Source organism: Vespula pensylvanica, chromosome 5 (genome assembly GCF_014466175.1).
Source record: "Vespula pensylvanica isolate Volc-1 chromosome 5, ASM1446617v1, whole genome shotgun sequence".
Taxonomy (NCBI): domain Eukaryota; kingdom Metazoa; phylum Arthropoda; class Insecta; order Hymenoptera; family Vespidae; genus Vespula; species Vespula pensylvanica.
Genome location: NC_057689.1, coordinates 3,735,280 through 3,759,835, shown reverse-complemented (window position 1 = coordinate 3,759,835; position 24,556 = coordinate 3,735,280). Strand labels below are relative to the sequence as shown.

Below are 24,556 nucleotides of genomic sequence, written 5' to 3'. Positions count from 1 at the left end.
GAATGGAATAGTTGATTTAACATCTTCATTTCTCATATTGTTTTCTCTGTATCGTGTGATATTAAAGAGAAAATGTAAATAATTGTCATTGTAAAAAATATAATATAAGACGATAATGAAAATTGCGTTTATAAATTAATACGACAATAACAAAAACTTCTTGTTTTTTTCTTTTTCCTCAGATAAGTAGAACGGATTATATCCACAGTCGAAACTTCATCCATCGAGATATCAAGCCAGATAATTTTCTGATGGGTCTAGGAAAGAAAGGAAATCTCGTATACATCATAGATTTTGGTTTAGCTAAAAAATATCGCGACGGTCGTACACACAAACATATACCTTATCGAGAAAACAAAAATTTAACTGGAACAGCCAGGTTTGTCATTGGGATCTATAAATGTGTATACCTTTGTTTATTACTACACGATTACTCAATGTTGTTTATTTTCGTGATAATAGATACGCGAGTATAAACACACATTTGGGAATAGAACAGTCACGACGAGACGATCTTGAATCTCTAGGATATGTTCTGATGTATTTCAACAGAGGTAGTTTACCGTGGCAAGGATTAAAAGCAGCTACGAAAAGGCAAAAGTACGAGCGCATTTCGGAAAAGAAGATGTCAACGCCCATCGAAGAATTATGCAAGGGTTATCCTAGTAAATGTTTTATCGATATATATCTCTCGTGTCTTTTCATGCTCATTAGTTCGATCGTATTATCTCTAGACGCGTTTAACTCATTCAACAAAGTACACACAGCACTTTTGTCTATTCGTAGTCGAATTTGGCTCCTATCTGAAGTACTGTCGGGCATTGAGATTCGAGGAGAGGCCCGATTATTCGTATCTTCGGCAACTCTTCCGGACATTATTCCATGGTCAGGGCTTCACGTACGATTATGTCTTCGATTGGAATATGTTGAAATTTGGCAATACCAGACAACCGACCTTGCCTTCGGTACAGCAGACACCTATGCACTCTCAGCCGACGAACGCAGCGCTGCCATCTGGAACTAATAACGAACAGGAGCACAGATCAAGGTTAGTAAAATGATAAACGGTTCTTCGACAGTGTCGATACTTGTAAAGATGATATTTGTGATATCGTAGGAATCAGACATGATATTTTTTCAATCGCTTGTTTCAGGCCGTACACTCGACAGTGTCTGGCGAACGCGTCGGTCGCAACGATGGGTCAAACGGTAGGAGGAACGTCGTCGAATCTGAGAACCATACGGCAAAAGCGCCGCGAAGCGTTGGATGCTCACGGTGACCAGGACAATCAGGACAAGAGCGATCTGCAAGGTAAAATACAATTCTACCAACAATTCTGTGCGATCCAGCAACAGGCTGCTGCCGAACGAAAGAGTCAATTTGTGGTCGGCCATTCGCAGGCCGTCGGTAACGATGCATCACGTGTTAATCCGTGTCAGTTCAGTACGTTTAAGTCGTCGCCGGGTAGGGCAGCGCCGGAGGTTGCATCTTTGGATTTAGCCAACCTTAATCTGGGACATCACGAGCTTGGTCCTAACCAAACCGACATTAATTCGACGTTACGCGAGTACTATCAGCCTGTAAATAGTCTGCGCGAGAGGAACCCCAGCACGGCGTCGACTCACGTCGATAAACAGAGTTATTTTTTTCATGGGCATAAAACTAAGAAAGACGTAGATCGCCAGGTCGTGATGTTCGAGGATCTAGACGCGAGTAATTGTATATCCGAGGATCGTAGAGTTCATAATACGGAGGAAGGTGCCGCCTCTAGCAGTTCGATGAATTGCTTCGGTGGATTGGACGAAGATAAGAAAGGCAAGGGCGGTGGTCCGGCCGTTGGTGTGAAACGTCTGACAATGGCCTACGAATTGCGCCGTGATTCGGAGAACGTCGAGTTTCTAGAAAGAGAGGGTGAAATTTTCAAGAAAAGCAGCAGCGAAATGTTACAGGAGACTTCTTCCGGCAGAAGGAGAAACTTTTCGTTTCAAAATAAAGAGAAAACTTATAGGAGTCTCGAGTCTTTGGAAAGGAGCGTCGATTTACCCGGTGTAGACGTCAAAAGCTTGGATCTTCTGCCGGAAGAGAGTCCAAAGTTATTTTTTCATGGGAAACAAAGAAGTCTCGACTCTTCTCAAAAATCAAAGAAATCTTCGAGCTCGTCGGTAAACAAAACACGAAAGAGACCAAACTTCTTTCAAAGAGTCGGTAGGAGCTTGCATTTTTTACCCAGGGAGCGCGAGAAGTGCCAGGATCTCCTCAAGCAGGAGGAACCAATCAGTGAGTTTTTGCAGACCGATCAGGAAAAGTGCGAATATTTTTTAAAGCGGCACCAGAAAGGCGTAGCTTTTTTTGAGGATACTCCAGATACGTTGGCCCGTCGTGCTCCCGTTAAATCGAATCTCGGTTTTTTCTCTAAGCGTAATAACGTTAACGCTGAAACCAAGACGTTCTTTGTCACGGAGAATTCGAATACTTCGCTTCAAACCGATTCTCTTGCCATTCTTAAGAAAGAATGCGAAGAAGCTCAGATTGGCCAACTAAAGGCAAATCGTATATCGACCAATACGGAGGATCATTCGTCCAATACCGAACCGACTCAAAGCAGTAGATTATTAAATCCAGTTGGGAGTATCACCACTCAAGAAACTCTTAGTGGTAATAAGGATAGCTTGGAGATTGGCTATTCGATAAGTCAAATCGGTAGATTGTATTTGCAAACTTTACAAAATGTAGGTCGTACGGATGTAGTGCGTTCTTCAGAAACGGCCGATATAGAAAAAAGAGATCATTACTTGGATTGGCTTACGAGAGGCGATATAGATTGTCTGAGTCATGGTACAAATTTGAGCGATTCTTTGGGTCATAGCAAGCCACAGGGTAATTTGGATATACTAAAGGGTATTTTACTCGATATCTTTGTTTGCATTTGCATCTGAGCTACATTTTTTATACATACATACATACATACATACATACATACATACGTGCATACATACTTGCATACATACATATTTTCTTAATCATGATAACCACGACCTCTGACATCACGAACCAAGCGACGATTGTCGATACATATTTTTTTATGTAAACTTTGAGAGAAATTTCTCGCTTTGAAGTTGGTTCCATTGTACTATATAGTGAATTTCGTCAGTTACTTGCTCCTTACGAGCTCTTGGGTAACGTCGTCCTATATAATTGTCGAAGCATATATTCTCGAATTCTTATATGTCTACTACTTCTACCGATAAGAATACCGTAGTATGGATCCTTATTTTTTGAACAAACGAGTTGCCTTAAACTGCAGTTAGCAGAAGAAAACCGGTTGTTAGATCGAGTTGTGACGTCCCATCCATACAGATGCCTTTTTTAAATATGCATATATACATATAGCGTGTGTACGAGCATGTATCAGATTTGATTATCTCTTTGTACTTTATCGTGACGGAATTGTTACTATGCTGCTTGTCTCTTACCAGTGATCCCAAAAACTTTCATTTTCGGATCACTTTCGTAAGTTAGCAAAAAAAAAAAAAAAAAAAAAAGAAAAGTAGTTTATTTCCTTTTTTTTCTCTTTGTTTCTTTTTTTCTTTTTCTTTTCTTTAGGTTTTTACGCAATCAGTATGCGAGTTTACATATACATACATATATATTTATATATGTATATATATATATATATATGATCGTATAATTAATATATTTTAAGCAATTACGTACATATATGCAAATATACGTGTATATATAAATACATATATTCGATAAAGGCACACGAGCGTGAAACTGCGAACGAGAAAAGAAAAAAAGAATATTTTCAGAATAATCGAAAAATTTAATCGGATGTGTAGGGATGAATAGGCTTTTGTTTCGCAACAAGAATTTTTACGTTTTTCGAATGAAACTCTACTTTTGATTATTTAAATTATCCTCTTTTTTGGATACATTTCTTTTTTTACATTTCCTTTTTTTTTATTACTTTTTTTTATATTTATATATATACATATACATACATTTTCATTTCTCCGAAGTATTATTTTAATCAGACTCGATACAGAGTATAAGAAGTGTGTGAGAGAGAAAGATAGAGAGATGATATTTCTTAATAATTGAAAAGATATTTTTTTTTTTCACTTTCTTTCGCGATAGCTTTTCACGAAGTCATAATTTCTCAGTTTTGTATTACTTATTCGTTTATTAGTCGATATTTTAATTTAGTTTTTTACTATCATTTTTTTTTTTTTTACGTTCCATATTTGACTGAACGCTATAGACTGATACGAACTTACTATTTCTATCATATTACATGTTATCATACAAGAGTTAATGAACTCTCGTTAAAAATTGTAAGTTCGTAATTATTGTTATATATACATACATATATACGTACATATATACATACACAGGTATGGTCAAAGTCCCGTTGATTTGTTCCTCCCATGTGTTCACACGAAGTTTCATAATATTTTGTTATTAGAGAATGCAAATACGTAGACTTAACTTCGAATAATTGTACAGTCTTCTTTTTGATTCTTTTAAAAACACTCACACATATATACACACAAACACAATCGAGCTTACAAATCGTATTACCAGGGATTATTTTGTAACAAAAAGTGAGCCTTTTTATACAGATTGACCGTAAAATTTTATTTGATCTCTTGCGCAACATATAACCAATATGTTATAAATGTTTTATGGTTTGAATCTTTTTTTACATATTTTTTTATACATACATACATGCATATACATACATACACATATATACAATTTCTTTGTTTGATTTTTTCATTTCTTATGTACCAAGTTGTGGTAAAAAATGATCTCTCACAATATAACAGTACTAAACGTATAACGAAATTTATTTTCGTAAAGTGAAAGATAATAATGATGCATATTCATTATCGCTATAATAGTTCGCGTGCAGCTAACTCTAGGAGTGAAATTTAGTTGTTCCGATATATAGTATAAGCGATCGAGTTATGTAAAGCTTATGTTCCCCCCATTAGTCCTAAATTAATAATCGCATATATCCTCTCAGAAAATGACTCTAGGCATCCTCGAGATTCATGTACATACATACATAATATATAAGTGCGTTCTATAAATAATCGATAACGCGCGTTTCATCGGTTTTATATTTTTAATATCCATTTCTATCATATATACAAAGATAAAATTAAAATAACTAGACAAGGAATGATAATGCGATTAGTTTATATGCAACGCACACGCGTGTCATTCACAAAGTACATACTATGCATACATACATAAAAACGTATATATATGTATATACATATATATATATATACACACATATATCGATATATATGTATATATAAATATCAATATATACTCACTGTACACTTGGTAAATTACTAATAATTGTAAAATACGATAATATGTTTTTAATCGTTGATACGTTAATTATTTATGATGATGCTGATGATGATGATGATGATGATGATGATGCTGCTGCTGCTGCTGCTGATGATGATGATGATGATGATGATGATTATTATTATTATGATTATTATTATTATGATTATTATTATTATTATTATTATGATTATTATTATTATTATTATTATTATTATTATATTTCAAGGATTGTAACGTGATTTTAAATTGTTTTTACTACAAGTTTCATTATGCGTTTTTCATTAAACTTCGTACTCAATTTGATTTGATTCTAAAGGATTTTCATGTTAAGGAAGCTCCATAAAGAAAAAGGTCTTTGAAAATCGCGTCGTTTCTTTGGTGAATCACATTGATTTCGTTTCTCTGATCACTTTCTGAATCGAAGATTTTGTATTACTAAAAAAAAAAAAGAAAGAAAGAAAGGAAAGATGGCGATATATGTAACAAGAAGTGAAAAAAGAAGAAGAAGAAAGACGATTTTAATGGAGCAATGTCTCTTAAAAAAGAGATTTGAGAAAAGCACCAAAGTGTTTAACGGGCAATTACAAATACAGTTTTCTATTTATAGGCAATGAGCGAGAATTGTGAAAGTTTGTAGCTTCCTCGTAGTTAAGTGACTTTTATTAAAACGGGATTATCCTGATTATAGACTTGTAAGATTTATCAAGCGTTAATTCGTTCTTTTTTTATTTCTTTCTATTTTTTTTTTCTCTTTATATATATATATATATATAAATTTTTTTTATTATTACTTTGACCTCCACAATGTCAGAATTTCCAAAGGCATCGTCATTACGTTTTTTTTTAGCCGCCTGCTTTCCCCTTTTCTCTCTCGTTTAAGGAATCGCGTGTCTATATATTTGTAATCGTCCTGAATTTTGCTGATAGTAGTGATAATGATTATGATGGTGATGATTATGATGATGATGATGATGATGATGATGATGATGATGATGATGATGATGATGATGATGATGATGATGATGATGATGATGATGAAGAAGATGATAATGATGATGATGATAATGATAATGATAATGATGATGAATGATTATGATGAGGAAGTAGTAAATAAATGTTTTTCCATTCAAGGACTGGTCTCTGTTTATTTATTTCACCATACGACATCGTCGATCATCCTTGTCAAAATTTCTTCTCACTTGGCTTGAATGGAAAAACCCAATAGCACGCGTAAAATAATAGAGCGAATATATATATATGTATGTATACATATGTATATATATACACATATATATCGTATATGTATATATCTTTCAAATAGTATAACATTATTATTTTAAATATTTGATTTGATCGGTATATGAGAGAGAGAAAGAGAGAGAGAGAGAAAAGTTTTGGATATACATAGATACATACATACATATGTATATATATATATATATATATATATATTATACATATAGCTTTTACTGCGTCATCTATCTATCCGTCATTTCCATTTTTTTCGTTTTCTTGTATGCGGATAATGATCATATGGTTTGTTTCTTTGTTCTGTTATTCATAGATCAATTTTCCATTTCAATTGCCAAGCGTGAAAGATCGTCCATCGTCCTTGCATCGTCTGGTTGATGCTAATTTGTATATATATATATATATATATATATATATATGTATATATGTGTATATATATATGTATATATGTATATATATATACATATAAATTTGATTTATTTCTAACTTCTACGTTTCATTAGGTTTCGTTCGAATTTAGTTTCATAAAGTTCATCAACCCGACGATTACTATACATCCTGTCGTTATCGTAATCTATAGGTCTCTGCGTTTCTCTATATTTCTATTTAAAATTACGATAGTTACGATTTGAACGAAAAAAAGAAAAAAAGGAAAAAAAAAAGAAAAGAGGAAAAAGATTCGCAATAAAATTAAAAATATTGTATCGCGATGATTATGATTTAAAAAAAATTTTTGTCGGCTGTAAAAAAATACATATACACATACACATACACGATCATGTACATACATAGATACAGACACACACATACATATGTACATAAGTCGATTTACGGTGGGTATATACACAGACGTTTATAACTTATAGTAATTTTAAGATGTGTGCTTTTGCAATGTATAACGAGTGTATTCTCTTTGTTTTTCGTTTGTTGTTTAATCTCTTTATCTCCTTATAGTATTATGCACGTCTGATTATTTATTTATTGGTTTTCAAATATTTCGATATATAAGCATATTTAAATTATTTAAAAAGCCTGGTTTTCTTTTCTTTTTTTCTTTCTTTCTTCCTTTTTTTTTTTTTTTTTATAACGTATCAAGATCGATTGATTGCTTATATGAATTTGTGCAAATCGTTTATTTTCGATTTTCTTTTTTTTACAAAACAAGAGTAAAAGGACTCCTCTAAGATTTTTTACTTTTTCTATTACTTTTTTCTTTGTGTTTTTTTCTTTCTTTTTCTTCTTTTTAACTTCTTTCTTTCATTATTTCTTTTTTTTTTTTTTTCTATTTATTTATTTCTTTCGTAAGTTGATGCAAGTGGATTTATCTGTGCGAATGTTTGAACGGATGAAATGTCGATACAAGTAGAAAAGCGGCCGTTTTCTTTATGGTTTTTCATGCATTATGTTTTACTGATGCTCTCTTTCAGCATCGGGTGCAGGTGGCCAAGAACGAAGGGTCAGCATGCGGTTGCACCGTAGAGATGCAGCTTCAGCTGCAGGAGAAATGCAGTCCAAATCCAAGTGAGTTGCTATGCCATGTCAATCGTCGCGTTACGATTAAGGAATGTTAAAAACGAAATTAATGACAAGTGTAACTTGTTCGATGTCTCTCTCTCTCTCTCTCTCTCTCTCTCTCTCTCTTTTCTTCTTTTGAATAAATTATATATATATATATATATATATATATATATACATATACATAAAATATATATATGCATGTTTTTTAATGAAACGTATTAAATATTGTTTATTCAGTTACGTAACATTAGTAAAAAAATAATGTTACAACGATATATGTGTGTATCTCTATATATAAATTTGTACAAACATATATGTATATATGTTTTTTGATAAAACGATATTAAATATTATTTATTTGATTACATAACGTTATGAAAAAATATGTTACAGTTTGAGATAGAGATATCCTAAGGAAAAGTATATCGAGCTCGTTACACTTGATATTTACCGTTAGAGATTGCATGAAAGTTGCATAATAGCGGGATTAAGAGCATGTCCAAGTCTTGTTTCATGCAACTTTAGATTCGCTGACTGTAACCGTAAATGCACTAACTATAATATATACATGTGTGTATGTGTGTGTATATTATATGTATATATATATATATATATATGTATATATTACTGTTTTTAACGACGTTCGTTCAGTGGAAAGTTCTCTTTTGTTTAGCTTGCACAATCGATTTTAACGTGACTTATCTTATTTAAAGAGATCATTGAAAATATATTACGATATTATCGCGTTGCATCCTATAGCTTTCTGCTTTTAAAATTGTCACAGAAATTTTATTGAAATATATATATATATATATATATGTATGTATGTATGTATGTATGTATGTATGTATGTATGTATGTGTATATGTATATACATATATAAAAAGTTCGATAACAGCTTTTATCATTTCTCAAAATTTATGTTGTATTTTTTACATCATCTTATTATCTTGCCTCAAATCATCTTATCGAATAGATACATATGTCTGTGTATATTATACTACTTGGACCAAAAGATTCTAAATGATTTTAAAAATCAATTATTCTTTTTCGAAATCTTGAGCTACTTTCTTGTTTTATTTTTTGTATTTTTTTATTATTCTTTTATTTTTTTATTTTTTTCTTAATCAGATTGCAAAACTACAAGTCTAATTACAAGTCTGAAAATTCTTGAAATAGAATAATTGATTTTTAAAATCACTTGGGAAGTTTTGGGCTATTTTGTATATGTGTGTTTATATATATATATATTCAAAAGAAAGTGTACAAAATTTGGTAGAAACTCGCATGAGCAGAAGACAGAATTCTCCACTCGTATCGGACAATAATAATAAAAATTAATTCTTGTATTTAACATGTATATACAGTCGTACCTGAGAAAAGACCATTTTATTGTTTTAACGTGCTTTCTCTTTTTAGTTACACTTGACTTGATTCGTTCGATTGTAATAAAAAAAGATAAATATATTAAATGTTTGAGAGCTAATGTGTTAAAAAAAGAAAAGAAAAGAGAAAAAGGATGGACAAAATATTTTCTAATCAATTATTTCACGAGGTTTAATATTTCGACGTAAATTGTGTATCTTTTTATCGTGGCATGGTTTTTTCCTACTGTTCTTTTTCCCATTTTTTTATGTAGTAAAAGAAATATATATAAATGAAAAAGAAAAGAAAGAATGGGAAAAGGAAAAATACTATTTAACATTTGGAAAGTGTTTATTGACTTACGTAAGTGTTTTTACAAGCTACAATTGTATAATTATATTTTCATTAAACAGATGCAATTACGAATAAATTTCAAATAAGTACATTTCTGTCCAAATGAGAAATGACGCCTTTATTGCCTGCTATCGGGTGTTGCACTGGGATGGTTTTTTTATTTTATCTGTTATCTATCATTGGATTACATCTATACATATACGTATAAGTTATATATATATATATATATATATATATATATATATATAAAGTATATTAGTAAACTTGCAATTGATTTATTCGATTCATTTTATTTGCGTTAAAAATAATCGAGCGAGCAAGCAATCAAGCAGCCTGAATGTTTCAAACAGGCACTTGAGATTCGATAACGATGAAGCATTAAAAACAATATTCGATCGGTCGAAAGGTTCGGAAAAATTTTAATATATTTAAAAAGAAAGAAAAAAAAGTAAAAAAGAAAATTAAAATTAAAATCAAAAAGACATATAAGCACATTATTGTAAATTCTAGATTTGCAAAGCTGGATTCGGATCTTGTCAAAATTCCGCTTTATGTTGTTTCATTGACTTTTTTCAGGTAACCGAAAGCTAAGACACTAATTGTAGATTGCAAAAATAGGCAAAGAAGCCACGAATATTAACTTGTGCCACGGTGAAGGACAATTGCCGTGAGAAACCGATATAGAGTGGAGGATTTTTTTTTAAATACATATAAATGAATAAAAAAAAAAAAAAAGAGAGAGAGAGGAAACAAAAATTATAGATAACAATTAAAAAGAAAAATATCTCACCGCGACTCTTCTATGCTTCCTTTCAATTTTACATCTCTCTCTCTTTCTCTCGCTCTGTCTTTCCCCTCTTTTCCCACGTACGCACGTACACACACACACAAACACCACATACACGCACAGATTTATCTTCTCTTTTCACACCTATTTCTATCATTCTTTCGTCCTTTTCTCTTTCTCTCCGACGTTACGTTTCCTCGTTGGTTTCCAAAAATAAAAGTACATTCTATTGCACTTTTCTTGGATCCGTGGAAGAACCGATGAGTGGATCGTGACGAAGGAGATAAAAGTAGAAAGAGGAACTCGAGAAAGAGAGAGAGAGAGAGAAAGAGAAAGAGACAGAAAAAAGAAAAAGAAAATTTTAAAGAAAAAAAAAAAGAAAAAGAGAGGGAGATAGAGTAGTAAAAGAAAAGAAAAAAAAAAGTAAAGGATAATAAGATCGTAAAGAAGAAAGGAAGGAAGGAAGGAAGGAAAGAAGGGAAGGGTGATTTGAGGAGGGTAAATGGGCAGAGGGTTTTTGAGATAGTTTTTGGTCAATTACGATGAGGACGGTGGCGCGCTAATGTCGCTGTTTTGTGTGTCTTTTGTTTTGGAAGCGCCAATGCGACGGCAATGGCCCCACCCACCCTGGTGGCCAGGCGGGCAAGCGTTCCACACAACAAGTGAACCAGCAACAGCAATAGCAGAATCATAATCATCATCATCATCATCATCATCATCATCATCATCATCATCATCAGCGACGTCGAGGTGAAGCTAGCAGCAATCGTCGACAAGCTACGTTCCTACACGGTCAGCGATAGGCTTCTTCGCCACGCAGTGAAAATTGCAGTGTCGTTTGGTGTACGGTGACAACGAGAAATAGAGACAAAGATAGAGATAGAAATTGCAATGAGAAGAAAGAAAGAATGGAAGGGAGGAAGAAAGAAAGAAAAAAAGTATGAATGAATGAATGAATGAATGAACGAACGAATGAATAAATAAATAAATAAATAAATAAAAGGGAGAGAAAGAGAGCAAGAAAGAAAGAAAGAAACACGCTTGCAAATCTTTCAAATGCGTTGTCAACAGCTGCGTTATCTATATATAAACGTTTTTTTATTATTTATAGGAAAGAGAGAGAGAGAGAGAGAGAGAGAGAGAGAGAGAGAGAGAGAGAGAGAGAGAGTGAGTGGAGAGATAGAGAGAACGTCATATGTATGTATGTATGCTTATATGTATGTGTGCATGATGTATGTATGTATGTATGTATGTATGTATGTACGTAAGTACGTATGAATATATGAATGTATGAAAGTGAGTAAAGATAGCTAGAGAGAAAGAGATATATAACAAGTACCGATGCTTAAAGCGAATCAACAAGCGAGAAATCTCCCATGCGCTTTTATGCAAAGCGAAATGAGAGAGAAATACTGAACAATGTCCAAGTGCGTTGTGTGGTGGTGGTGGTGGAAGTCGATTAGCTTTTTTAAAAGAAAAAAAAAAAAAATTGGAAGAAAGGCGAATATATATACACATACGTGCTGTACTCGTAGTGATTTTCTAACGTTGGGCCGATCGTTAAAGCGTACGATACGCTATTATATTAATACATAGGTAAGGTCCCGATATGAGAGTAGAATGAAAAATATTAGCTCGAGACTGAAAATATTTAAAGGAATGGTAAACAAGTGTGAAAGATCAAAATAGATTGGCGTGCAATCGTGCAATTTCTGGCACATATCCTGAAGAGAAGTATTTCGTATAAAAAAGAAACAAAAGAAAGAAAAAAAAGGGAAGAGAGAGAGAGAGAGAGAGAGAGAGAGAGAGAGAGAGAGAAAACAAAAAAGAAAAGAAATCGATTATTCGATGATAAAATAATTGTCAAAAGGGGATGCGATATGTGTCGAGTATAAATAAAAGTGTTATAGTACGCTTGGACGATATAGGCTATGAGAAAAAAACGTACATACATCACATGAAATTCGATTAAACGAAAATACAAAATTTCGTTTTACATTTGTAAACAGTAAGACAGTAATGTTTTCGACGGTTGTAACGTTTTAATGAACGAATGAAACATCGTTTGCATGTTTACAAGCACGATTCGCTTGACATGATCTTTAACGAGGTAGCTTTGACTCTGACTTTGTCGAATCGCGACGTGTTTATTCAACGAGCGCTTTATGCAATCACAGATAGATCAAAGATAGTAGAAGTATCGTTGCGATTTAGAGATTTTAATTTGCCTGTGGAAGTATCTATAAAATAAATGAAATACGTGAAATGACCTTAGATTTTTTTTTTTTTGGTCTTTTTTTGTTCTTTTCTTTTTCGTCGCGCGATCTTAAAATCATTATTTGTTGTGACTACAAAGCCAGAGATCATTGTCTACCGATGAACGAATGTATCGATTCACGGTGTCTACGATGATGATGTGTGCGTTTTAAGGGAGACAAAAAAAAGAAAAAAAAAAATTACAGTGAAATAGAGAGAATAGGAAAATTGTAAAATATGTAGATTAATTAATAATAACCTATCGAATTGTAATATGTACATATAGATAAAGAGTCCATCGTTGACCGAAACGATATTTCGAACTTCGACTAATGTATGAGCGAGTAAAAAGAAAAATATGCGTATCCTCTCTGGTCTTCGCGAGCCGTAATAAATAATATAGGCATAACTATGATGGCATCGTAGAACGTTATCGATGTGGTAGAAGAATAATCAGGAGTTTGATTGAGATCGTCCTCTGAAAACTATATAGTCGAGGGTTTGCTAGTGGTGAAACTCCTGTGTCTCACGAAAACGATAGTAAAATCGGAAAAAAAAACTTCATTAAATAGAGCAACGTTGCGATATATTCTCGCTATAAAAAAAAGAATGCTCTAGTTATATTAAACAATCATACAGAACGTAGTACAACGGTCTTAAGAAAGAGTGAAAAAGTACATATAGATGTAAGAGACAATTCACTCTGGTTGTAGTAGATCTAAGGGAGACATAATCAGTATATTCGGTGTGACGCAACACATTGGTCGGACGTACTGTACAATTTTTACATACCCCTTTATTAATGTTCTTTTCCCTTTCGTTTCTTCTCTTCTCTTCTCTTTCCTTCTCTTTCCTTCTCTTCTCTTCTCTTCTCTTCTCTTCTCTTCTCTTCTCTTCTTTTCTCTTTTCTAACAAAACGTGAGCTTTCACGTTGTATCACTCTATCTTATTTTTGTTCGTTGCTCTCTCTCCTTTATAAAATATAAACGTAAACAATACTAGATAGAGACGAAGGCATATCTCGGACTAACGATTTTGTTGATTAATTAATAAATAATTATTAATTTAAAAAGGAAAAAAAGAACAAAAAAGACAAAATGAAAGAACTCTCTCTTTATAAAAATGACCATGGGCGTCGTTAAAGGGGGCAATAAAAAGCGACGCGATGAAAACTGTGATTTGTCTCTGAAATGACCGCCGGTGAAGAAAATAATAAGATAAGAAAAAAAAAAAGTATCAAGAAAAAGCAGGCCCTTGTCTCTTAGATACGCGTGTCGTACATGTCTCTTCGTGTGTATTAACGTGTTTGCACCAAGATGTGTATGCATGTGGTGTGCATTTTGTCTGTGTGGTGTGTGTTCGTGTGCGCTCGAGCGCGTTTGTAACTCGCATGTATATGCGATATTTCGTATGTGTGCAGCCAGAAAAAGGTATGATTTCGAATAGAGGAATAAGACGACGATTTTTGTGGTGCGAACACGACTCTCTCTGCTGTCTGTCGTTATTGATAGAATTTTTAAGTTGTATACGCCATTATTAATACCGATGGTTTATATGGTATGATATAAAAGATTCGAAAGCGTTTCTCGGGAATGATAACTATTGTGTAGATTCAGTCGGTATTTTGCAAAGTATAAAAAGGATAAATAAAAATAAAAGAAAATAAAAAAAAAACGAATTAATGACTCGAGGGTTGAAAATAAAATAAAGTAAAATAAAATAAAATAAAAGAGATAGAAATGGATAAGAGATGAAATAAAATAGTAATAATATGACAATATGAAAAATAAATTACAACAACAACGTAGACGTTTATGAGAGTTTTAATTTCTTCTTCATTCTTTTCTTATACCCATAGAGATTGATACACGTATTCCCATTACACTGTATTAATCAAACGTGACTAACATTTCAATTCTTGTTCATAAAGGAACATGGCACCTATTCTTTTCGTTCGCAGAATACCGACTCTATGCGCAATAGAAAAATATTCAGAGAAAATAATTGAGATATATTTATTCTTTTTATACATACTTAATGTCTCTTATCGACGATCTAACAAGTTCCTCTGATATTTTCGATATGATCGAAGCAAAAGTAAATAAAATTTATGCTTTGGCAATATTAATCGGGATTAAATGAAATCAAAGTTTAGATACAATAGCGACACGCAGCAAATATTTTGCTTGATAACTAACTCACTCTCGTTTAATTAACCGCGCTAAAGAAAATCACGAGGGATGGAAGTTTCTCTCCCTTCGCGAAGGAATTCGAATTATTCCTCGATCCCAACAAAAAAAGAAAAAAAAAAAAAGAAAAAAGAGGTCTCTAAGAAACGAACGTGAAATCTCTTTGTAATAAAATCACGTTCTCTTTCATAGCCTATTTATCCTTCCCACATCCGTACTACGCGTCTCGAATCAATTACAACATAACTTGTATCATCGAGACGTCACGTAGAAATGAAAAAAAAGGAAGAAGAAGAAAACAAAAAAAGAACGTGATATAAAAAAGCTATATATATATATGTATGTATGTATATGTATATATATATATATATGTATATGTATATGTATGTATGTATATATATATATATTGTACCGACACGTGTTTTTCTATGTATTTTTTTCATAGGTACTATTATTACTACTATTATTACTATTACCGTACTATTTACTATTACTACGACTATTACTACCACTACTACTTGCTGCTGCTGCTACTGCTAATTACCGCTAATATGTTGTCTAACCGTATAGTCGAATCGTTCGAAACACAATCTACTGTAAACTGAATGGAATGGATTTCATCGGTACGCCGAGAACGAACCGACGGATTCTGGCATGATTTCATTATTTATTTTCAATTTTTATAATTGAACGACTTATTTTGATTTAAGTTAGTAAAAAGTATTGAGTTAGATAGCTCGTTAGCTTTATAGTCGTATTAGAATCAAATCTAATATCGGTAATTACAGTACTTTGCTCCTTCATTAAGAGCTTCTTTGACGATATTTATTCTTATGCGTCTTAATCGTTCAATAACTTCCAATTATATTCATTTCTTCCCTGATTTATCTTCTGTAAATTTAAAAAGTTAATATATTTACATTATAAAAGTTATCTTGATGAATATCGCGAGTCGCGTATAGATCTTAATTTTTAAGTTATATATCTTACAAGTTATCATTCGTCGTTTGTAGACTTTTTCGAATCTTTCCATTTTTCTTATGTAACTAAATATATTAAAATTTTATTTCGTGATCAAAGTAATAAGCGTTTAATCAAAGAAACTTTTCTTGCGACAGGGAAGAAGAAATCACTGCCAACGCGAGTTAAAAGTTTTTCTCCTTTTCTTATTTGATAAGTGTTATCTTATTGCCCGAATCCGTCATTTTGTCTTTATGGCTAGTCATTAATATCATCGACGTCACGAGAAAGAAAGAAAGATAAAGAGAGAGATATATATATATATAGACAGATAGAGCGATAATTTTTAAGGTTCTTCTCTGGCTGACTGACGGCAATACAAAAAGAAAAAAGTAAGAAGTAATTAAATATTACAATATTCTTTTGAGTTATAATGGAATATCGATTGCATAGAAACCTTCGAACGAAAAGAATAAGAAATTAAAATGATCATAATTAACTTATGCGAATTTGAACGTACGATGATTATGAAAGTGATCTAACTCATATATTTATCGTTTTGAGATATTTTCACGTTTGTGGTTTGTATTATTTAAAAATTCTTTTTTTTTTTATAATGACAAGCAAAGAAATAAGTAAATATATTTCTCTTTGAAAAAGAATAATTCTCTTTTGTGTAATTTGTACAAGATATTAAGAATAACGTTTGATAAGAAATATGTACGTCCTTTAATATCTGATCTACGTAGATCACTTTTATAATTATCGGCTAAATCAATGTAACTCGCACGATATTTGCGCGCATTAATGTTGCATATTAATGTTAATACATACATAGACGTGCTTGTTTGGTCGGCCTAGAGGACTTTCGAGATCTATTGAAAGAATCGCTTTGTAGATACGAAACGAATGATCGATTGTACGAAATAGATCCCGTTGGTTATAGCAAAAGTACGCGAATGTAAAAATGAAAATGTACCTTTGATCGGCAGGATTTTTATTTCGTAATCATTCGACGATTCGTTCCGTATATACGTACAAATATGAGCTATCCTTTTTGCACATAAAAATTATTTATGCATTATAAAAAAATAGAAAAAAAGGAAAAAAAAAAGAATTTTACCAATAGATCGAAATTAAAGAGAAATCTTTAACGGAATTAATATTCGGGATTATATCGGTTATAAATAATTGTCGCGCGATGGAGGAAGTCGTATTAAAATAAAAGAAAGATGCGCAAAAAGGATAGGAGGATATATAAATCGATCTAAATGAAATAAAGGCGAGGCACATTCCTCGTGTATCATCTTCGTCGAGGCCATACGACGTCCGTCAATGAAATTCAAATTGATTACGTTCCAAGATGTCTCTTCCGGAACTATGAATGAAATGAAAAGAATCTTGGAATGTATCAATTGGAAAAGTGCGTCTATCGAGGTGGAAAAATAAAGAAGATTAGGGAGTGAAAAAAAAAAAGAAGAAGAAGAAGAAAAGAAAAAACGAACGGTTTACGTATGTACATATACATAGAAACGATTTCGTACGAAAACGATACGGTGATTACTATACAAATTGTAATTGTACGCGTGTGCGAAATGAGAATATAAGGTGGATCGTGCGAGTGAGATACAAATGAACGAACAAACAAACAAACAAACAAACAAACAAAAAAGAAACAAAAAACGGAAGAAAGATTACATACATAAGTAAGTAAGTGAGAATAACGCGAGAGTTTTAAATATCCTGATGCGAAACGATAGAATGAAGGAAAGAAGTTCTAACAAGTTGTGTGTAAACTGTCTTTGTGTACTATATGAAAAAAATGTAAATGGTTGGAAGTATTTTGAAGACACAATCGCCGGATCGAGACGACGGGTACGTCTTCAATTCTCTCATCTCATTTCTTCGCTTGTACATATGTAGTTCGTTTACGCTCGAGAGAAGTAAACTTCGGGTTACCAGCGCTTATCGTCGTACAGGGCGCGAATGAAAACATTATTATTTCGTTATCGTTGCATTCATTTTCTTTATTTTATCTTTCTTCTCCTTTTTCTTCTTCGTCTTCTTCTTTTATCTTTATTTTTTCCTTTTTTATTTTCTTCCTTCTTTATCTTTACTTCGCATTTGTATGTCGACGTAAATACCTTGTGATCATTGAAAGTGATGATTTTTGTAAGATTTTTTGTTAGTAAGCTATTAGTATTTTTAACACTTCACTTTCTTATCCAATCGATTTCTTTTTCTCTTTATCTTTTTCTTTTTTTTTCTTCTTTTTTTAATTTTTTTTTCACGCAACATTTCGAACTAAAGAGTACAATTTTATTCTTTTTCTTTTTTGTTTTCTTTTTTAATGGTATACGTCTTCGTAACAATCGCAAAAAATGTGCGACTTTATGATATCCGCGTTCGGTACACTGTAAGAATGTATACTTTTGTCTTAAGGTAACTTTTCGTTCCGTCGATGATATATTTCTATCGATGATTTTTTTCCTTTTCTTTCTTTCTTTTATCCTTTTTTTTTTTTTAACTTGATACAAACGCACATTTCCAGAGTTAACATATATTCCATCTTGGATTATTACTGCCTTTTATTCGTAACAAACCTCTTTCTTGCTGTTAATATCTTCTATAGGATACTTTCATTTCCGTCATGATTAATTAGATAATAGAAAATGATTTTTATAGTTCCAGCTTACTTAGAAAAGAAACCTGTTTTATTGATCGTACACGTGTATCGTTACAAAAAAATAGAAAGTGTTGAAGTTTTTAGGCAAACGTACTTAAACAAAATTTATGCTATATCAAAACGATGGAAGAGTTTCCGTCCAAATATTATTTTTGAAAGTTAGCCCCTTTAATAGTTTCGAGTACATATATGTATATATGTATATCCAGAATATTAATCTCTCCTAATGTCAATAGCAAAAGAATATCTATATACCTAGTTAATTTCAAAAGAAGAAGGTATATATTTGATGGTTATTATTAATTATTTATAATTATTATTTTTTTTTTTTGTAATATTATAAAACTGTGTTGTTCAGAATTCTTCGTTATTAACAAAACAATTATATACTTTGTGACAATTTTGTGGTAATCTTTTTCATTAGAAATATTTTATTTAACACGACATAATTACATAATACATATATCGTCTTAGTTCTTGCTATCAGCCATTTTATATCGAGAAAGTCCTCCGCTAATAGATACGTTACTCGATTAGCTATTTCCAGTGTCTTATTTTTTATAATGAAAAACACTTTACCTCTATAGTCATCAGGTGACGATGTTGGTTCTTCTGATATCCAGGGAACGAATAGAAATGATTCTTAGAATGGTAGAGAGATAATCTAGAGATTATCATAGTGTTTTAAAGATGATCCATTTTTTGTTTTCAAGGATATCATTTATATTTCTTGTTAGCAGGGCAGTGGATAAGGTTGTATGTGTGTATGTATGTACGTACGTACGTATGTATGTATGCATGTATGTATGTATGTATTCGTGCGCGTATGCCTGTAATCCGAAAAGATATAAGAATATTTTCTTGGATCAGTCTTGTTGATACTTTATCTCAAAAGTTCTTCCATTGTCCTGATTCTTCATAATCCATTAAAATTCATTAAGAAATTTTAGCCGAATAAGTTTACATGTTGTTTCTCATTACTTAATTAATTAATTCGTTCGTTCATTCATTCATTCATTCATTCATTCATTCATTCATTCGACCGATAATTTTTTAATTAATTAACGATAGCATTGTCTTCGGCGAACAATAATTTCCAAGGGTCATTACTCCTTTCGAATAAAATCAAAGCGTTTGTATCAGTTTCGTAGGCAGTAAAGAAAATGATCTCTGAGAGCTTTTCTTCTACATTTATTCTTCGACCTCTTCTGTTTTTTTTTTCTTTTATTTTTTCTTCTTTTTTCTTTATTTTTTTTTTTTATTTTTCATTCGAGCGTAAAACGAATGTAAAAAGTATTATGTATTACTAATATAAGGAGAGGGAGAGTGATCGAACTGCTTACACAGCAATGATCGATAAGATCGTGGTAGTAGTAAGCACGGCGTGTGTGCTATCAAATGAGAAATAATCATTTTACCAAGTTTCTTCATTTTCGTATCGTTTATACTCGATTATTTACATCGGTTACAGACACATTATTGAAAGAAAAAGAAGATTCGTTTATTTCGTAAATTATCACCGAATCCACATACATTATTGTTGTGTAATGCTTTTGTGTACTCCGTTCGTGACGCTTCGTGAAGTTTTTTGTGGAGAAATGAAAACAAAAACAAAACGAGAAAAAAAAAGAGAAAAAACATAGAGAAAAAAGAAAGAAGAAAAACCGAAGAATCAAATATCAAAATCCAACGAACATTATGAATATGCATATTAGATATCACATCGCGTTTAAATAAGAATTTAATAACGATTGATAATTTTGGTGCATTGTGTCCTTGCCCTCTCTAATCCGACCATCAAATCTTACACTTTAAAATAGATAATTAGTTAGATAGGTCATACGCAACATAAGATTCCGTAATGTTTTCCTTCGTGCAGGCTATCTAAGCCTGTATTGTCCCACCGTTTTATGTTCTTTATAGGAGCAAAGTTATAACGATTAGGAGCCGAACGAAACCGTTTGTTTTAGAATGGAAGCAGCTGCGGCAGGGAAACTTTGAAAGGAAAAAAAAAAAAAAAAGATAAAAAGAAATAATAAAAATAATAATAACAAGAAGGAGAAGAGGGGGAAAAAACGAGAGAGATATTTGTGTCGGTAAATTATTTTTCGAAAATGTTTACGTGTATTTTCGAAAGGGACGGATCGTCTAAGAATTTTCTTGCCGCCTGCTTGCTAAGTTCCAGTTGACGATAAAAAAAAGAAGGAAGAAAAGATTTAAAAAGAAAAAAAAAAAAAAACAAAAGAAAAAAGAGAAATATAAAAGCAACACATTTTTTAAAATATAACAGACGATTGAAAGAAAAATTCAACGATTCTTGTTGTGTGTTTTTCCTCATCTTCCTATCTCATATATTAATTAGCGAAGACAATAATGAAAAACAAGTGGAAGTTATTGTTTTTCTTCTTTTTTCATTTGTATAATGGATAGATATATTTATTTACCTTTTTTTTTTATTTTATTTTCATTTTTTTTTTAAATACACAATATCTCTAACGGCCGTATTTTTATCATATAATATATGTGTATATGTAAATGTTTGTCATAGCGATATCTACTTACATAATTGAAATTCTATTTTGCATATTACATAAATTTTCAGATTAGTGAAAACAAAAAAATAAAATGCATGGTGTTTCATAATGTTCTATAATTTTAATAGAGTAATTTATGTTGCTAAAAATCCACCGTCCACGGGTAAAGTTACTCCATTTATCATTGAACTGCGCTCACTTAATAAATATACTATTGCATCAACGACTTCGTCGATCTCTGAAAAAAAAAAAGAACAAAGAAAATAAATGTTCACATAAGTATGATACGTGGAGATAGGAATTTATTATTCAATGAAATCGTATCGAAAAACAAACCTGCGAATCGAGCCATTGGAATTTTGCTGATCATATTTGAAGCTTTATCTTTGTCGCTCCATCCTAATCTTCCCATTTCCGTGAGGACGACCGTAGGATTCACAGCGTTTACTCGAATTTGATGAGGACCTAGTTCGAGAGCCATCATTCTAAAGAAAAGGTATAAAAAGAAAATCGATAAAACGGATTATCTATTTCGTGACGAGTGTAAAAAACTGATTTCTATTTTGAATGATTCTTCGATGAAAATTTCGAATAAAAAAAGTATATAATAACATCGTTCAAGATCAAAAGTTTATAAATCCATTGGCGGATTTATTAAATTTTTCGAGTTCCTATTAAAATAAATCAATTATGCAAGACACATAACAAATACACACACGCATATACATATTTTTTTTTTCAATTGTTCATGCAACTAGCAAAATGAAATATCCAAATTCGATTATATATGATCGCAAATATAGAAATAAGAATTATATACAGCCATCAGATAGATATTATAAATTAAATTTATTATACAATATAAATTTCTACTATCTTTCTGTGTTTTATGGAGGCTCGAGGCGACCACCTCCACCGTCTGTTTGTTAATCTGTCGTTGAGTATATCTAATCTTGACCTTTATCACAAAAGAGAAAAAAGCATCATATTATCTATGTCCGATTATACATCATATGTCATATGTATGTAATACACGCTCAGAGAAATTGGAGAAAAATATATTGATTTACGTACATACGTATGTACATATATACAAACATACATACATACATACAAACAGATATACATACATACATACATATATATAATATATATATATATATATATATATATATTATAACAAAAAATAAATAAATAAAAAAATAAAAAAATAAAAAAGAAAATGCTCTCACTTTGTTAGCATATCGACGGCTCCTTTAGAAGAACAATAAATAGTATGATCCTTCAAGGCAGCTTGACTAGCTTGCGAGGATATATTGACAATACTGCCAGCAACATTTCTTTCAATCATGTTCTTAGCAACCACTTGTGAGACATTCATAATCGCTTTAACATTGACATCGAATACTAAATCAAAATCTTCCGGTGTTGCATCAAAGAAAGAAGACACATGACCTACACCAGCATTATTCACTAATAGATCAATCGGTAAAACATTTTCAATAGCCTTTCTCGTTGCTTTCCAATCTCTAAGATTAACGCATACTGGTATGATCTTTGGATCTTCGGCAAGTAATTTTTTCAAATGTTCGCTCGTTTTAGAAAGAGCGATCACTTCGGCTTTATATTTGGAGAGACGAAGTGCTAGATCTTTACCAATTCCTATGAAAAAAAATTTAACGTGATTAAATCATCTTTATTAATATATTTCATTTTTTATTAATATGTTTTATTTTACATTTACATACATGAAAGATCAAAGGAGACATAAACATGTTTCACGTAAAAAAAACACAAATGAAGGACATTCGAAAGATCGTAAGTATCGATTAGACAATGATATTTATCGTAACGTTTAAAAAATACAATTAAATGTGTAGTATTTAAATACTAATTATGATAGTGGCTTACGCGTTTAAAAAATATAGAATATCGAAATTTAATCGCTCATGTTTTTTGTCTTGCATTAATATAATCGATTGTAGAAGGATTGAGAAACAAAAAAGAAGATTAATATAAAAACAAATTTGAGTTGTGCCACTGTCATAATCATTATAATTTTCGTTTGTCTATAAATCGATTAAGAATCGATTTGTTTGATCCATAGGTATTAGAAGAGTTAAGAGAAGAAAAGCGAAGGCGTCTAATGCGACATCTTCGAGTGTGAACAAGAATGAGAAATAAAAGAAAAAAGAAAACTATACCTTGTCCAGCACCCGTGACGAGAATACGCTTGCCTTGGAATTTAATGTCCATTGTGATCGTTTTAACGGAGCTAGTGTGCCGTACTGTTTAATCAAGAAATATACGATAGTGATTTCGCTCGATGTATGTACGTATCAGTTTTATGACCGACTGAACTGAAAGAACGAGATCTTTCGTTCTGAAGTTGCTTTTTACAGTCACCAATCATGTATATATATATATATATATATATATATATATATATATATATATATATACACATATAAATTCATGTGCATTGCATTAACTGACTATAGCTTAGTTCAATTTCGATTAATCGATCAATCGATCGAATAGCTTACTAACAATATTGCAAAGTTAGTGTAGAAAAAGATTAAAATTAACTAATTATATATAGCATAATCCTCTTGCTACATTCATTTTTGGACATCATTTTTATAACATCGAATATCTAATAAAAATATTTCATGTGTTGCCATTCGATATTTCTGATAGTATCGATATTGTTTAGCCTACCATCTAACGACCAACTTGTAAATGTCTATGTAATACATTGATAACAGATCTTCGTAAATATGAAAAAAAAAAAAAAAGAAAAAACAAACAGACTTAATTTGTTAAATATATTTATGTAGATTGTATAATAGATCGTACAACGCTATCTGGCGGTGGAATTTTGTATTATCTTCGACGTTTATATGTTCGGCCATTATGGTATACGCGTCATATATTTATACTCGCTCAGTAAGGCAGGTACTAGAGGACGGATTATAGCTTTTAATAATGTAAGTAGGTAGATAGAAATAAAATAAATAGTTATAATAGTTTGTGTGCAAAATGATAAATTTATTCATGCATTAAATATAACAATTATATATATACATATATATATATATAATATATATATTGTTTGCATATATTATATATATCATATAATTATATATATATTATATATATATATATAATATATATGAAATTAGGTCATTATACATAAGTTCGTATTTCAGAATATCAGAATTTAGGTAGGTCAGTATATCAAAATTTTTCTTGTTCCTTGTTATTTATTTAACATACGTA

At 31.5% G+C, this 24,556-nt stretch overlaps 2 protein-coding genes across 8 annotated transcripts in view; one reads left to right on the top strand and one right to left on the bottom strand.

Moving 5' to 3' along the window:
* LOC122629290 (casein kinase I-like) overlaps nt 1-23,460 on the top strand; it is a 26,725-nt gene extending 3,265 nt beyond the window's left edge. The window contains exons 4-9 of one of the 7 annotated variants that reach the window (XM_043812562.1): nt 183-379; nt 463-665; nt 787-1,048; nt 1,155-1,312; nt 8,053-8,146; nt 23,382-23,460. In XM_043812562.1, the coding sequence (XP_043668497.1) occupies nt 183-379; nt 463-665; nt 787-1,048; nt 1,155-1,312; nt 8,053-8,146; nt 23,382-23,388 (921 nt within the window). In that variant the 3' untranslated portion in view covers nt 23,389-23,460. Of the gene's footprint in view, nt 1-182; nt 380-462; nt 666-786; nt 1,049-1,154; nt 1,313-5,600; nt 5,678-8,052; nt 8,147-10,438; nt 10,988-11,236; nt 11,797-23,381 lie in introns of those variants that run through there. The other 6 variants (XM_043812560.1, XM_043812559.1, XM_043812561.1 and 3 more) reach the window with 6 other exon arrangements.
* Nucleotides 21,294-23,619, bottom strand: LOC122629297 (L-xylulose reductase-like). Its single transcript, XM_043812581.1, has 4 exons — nt 23,479-23,619; nt 22,507-22,936; nt 21,611-21,759; nt 21,294-21,512 (listed from the first exon to the last, which is right to left on the bottom strand). The coding sequence occupies exons 1-4, from the start codon at nt 23,528-23,530 to the stop codon at nt 21,409-21,411; spliced, it is 735 nt and encodes a 244-aa protein (XP_043668516.1). The 5' UTR covers nt 23,531-23,619; the 3' UTR covers nt 21,294-21,408.
* Nucleotides 23,620-24,556: the final 937 nt, after the last annotated feature.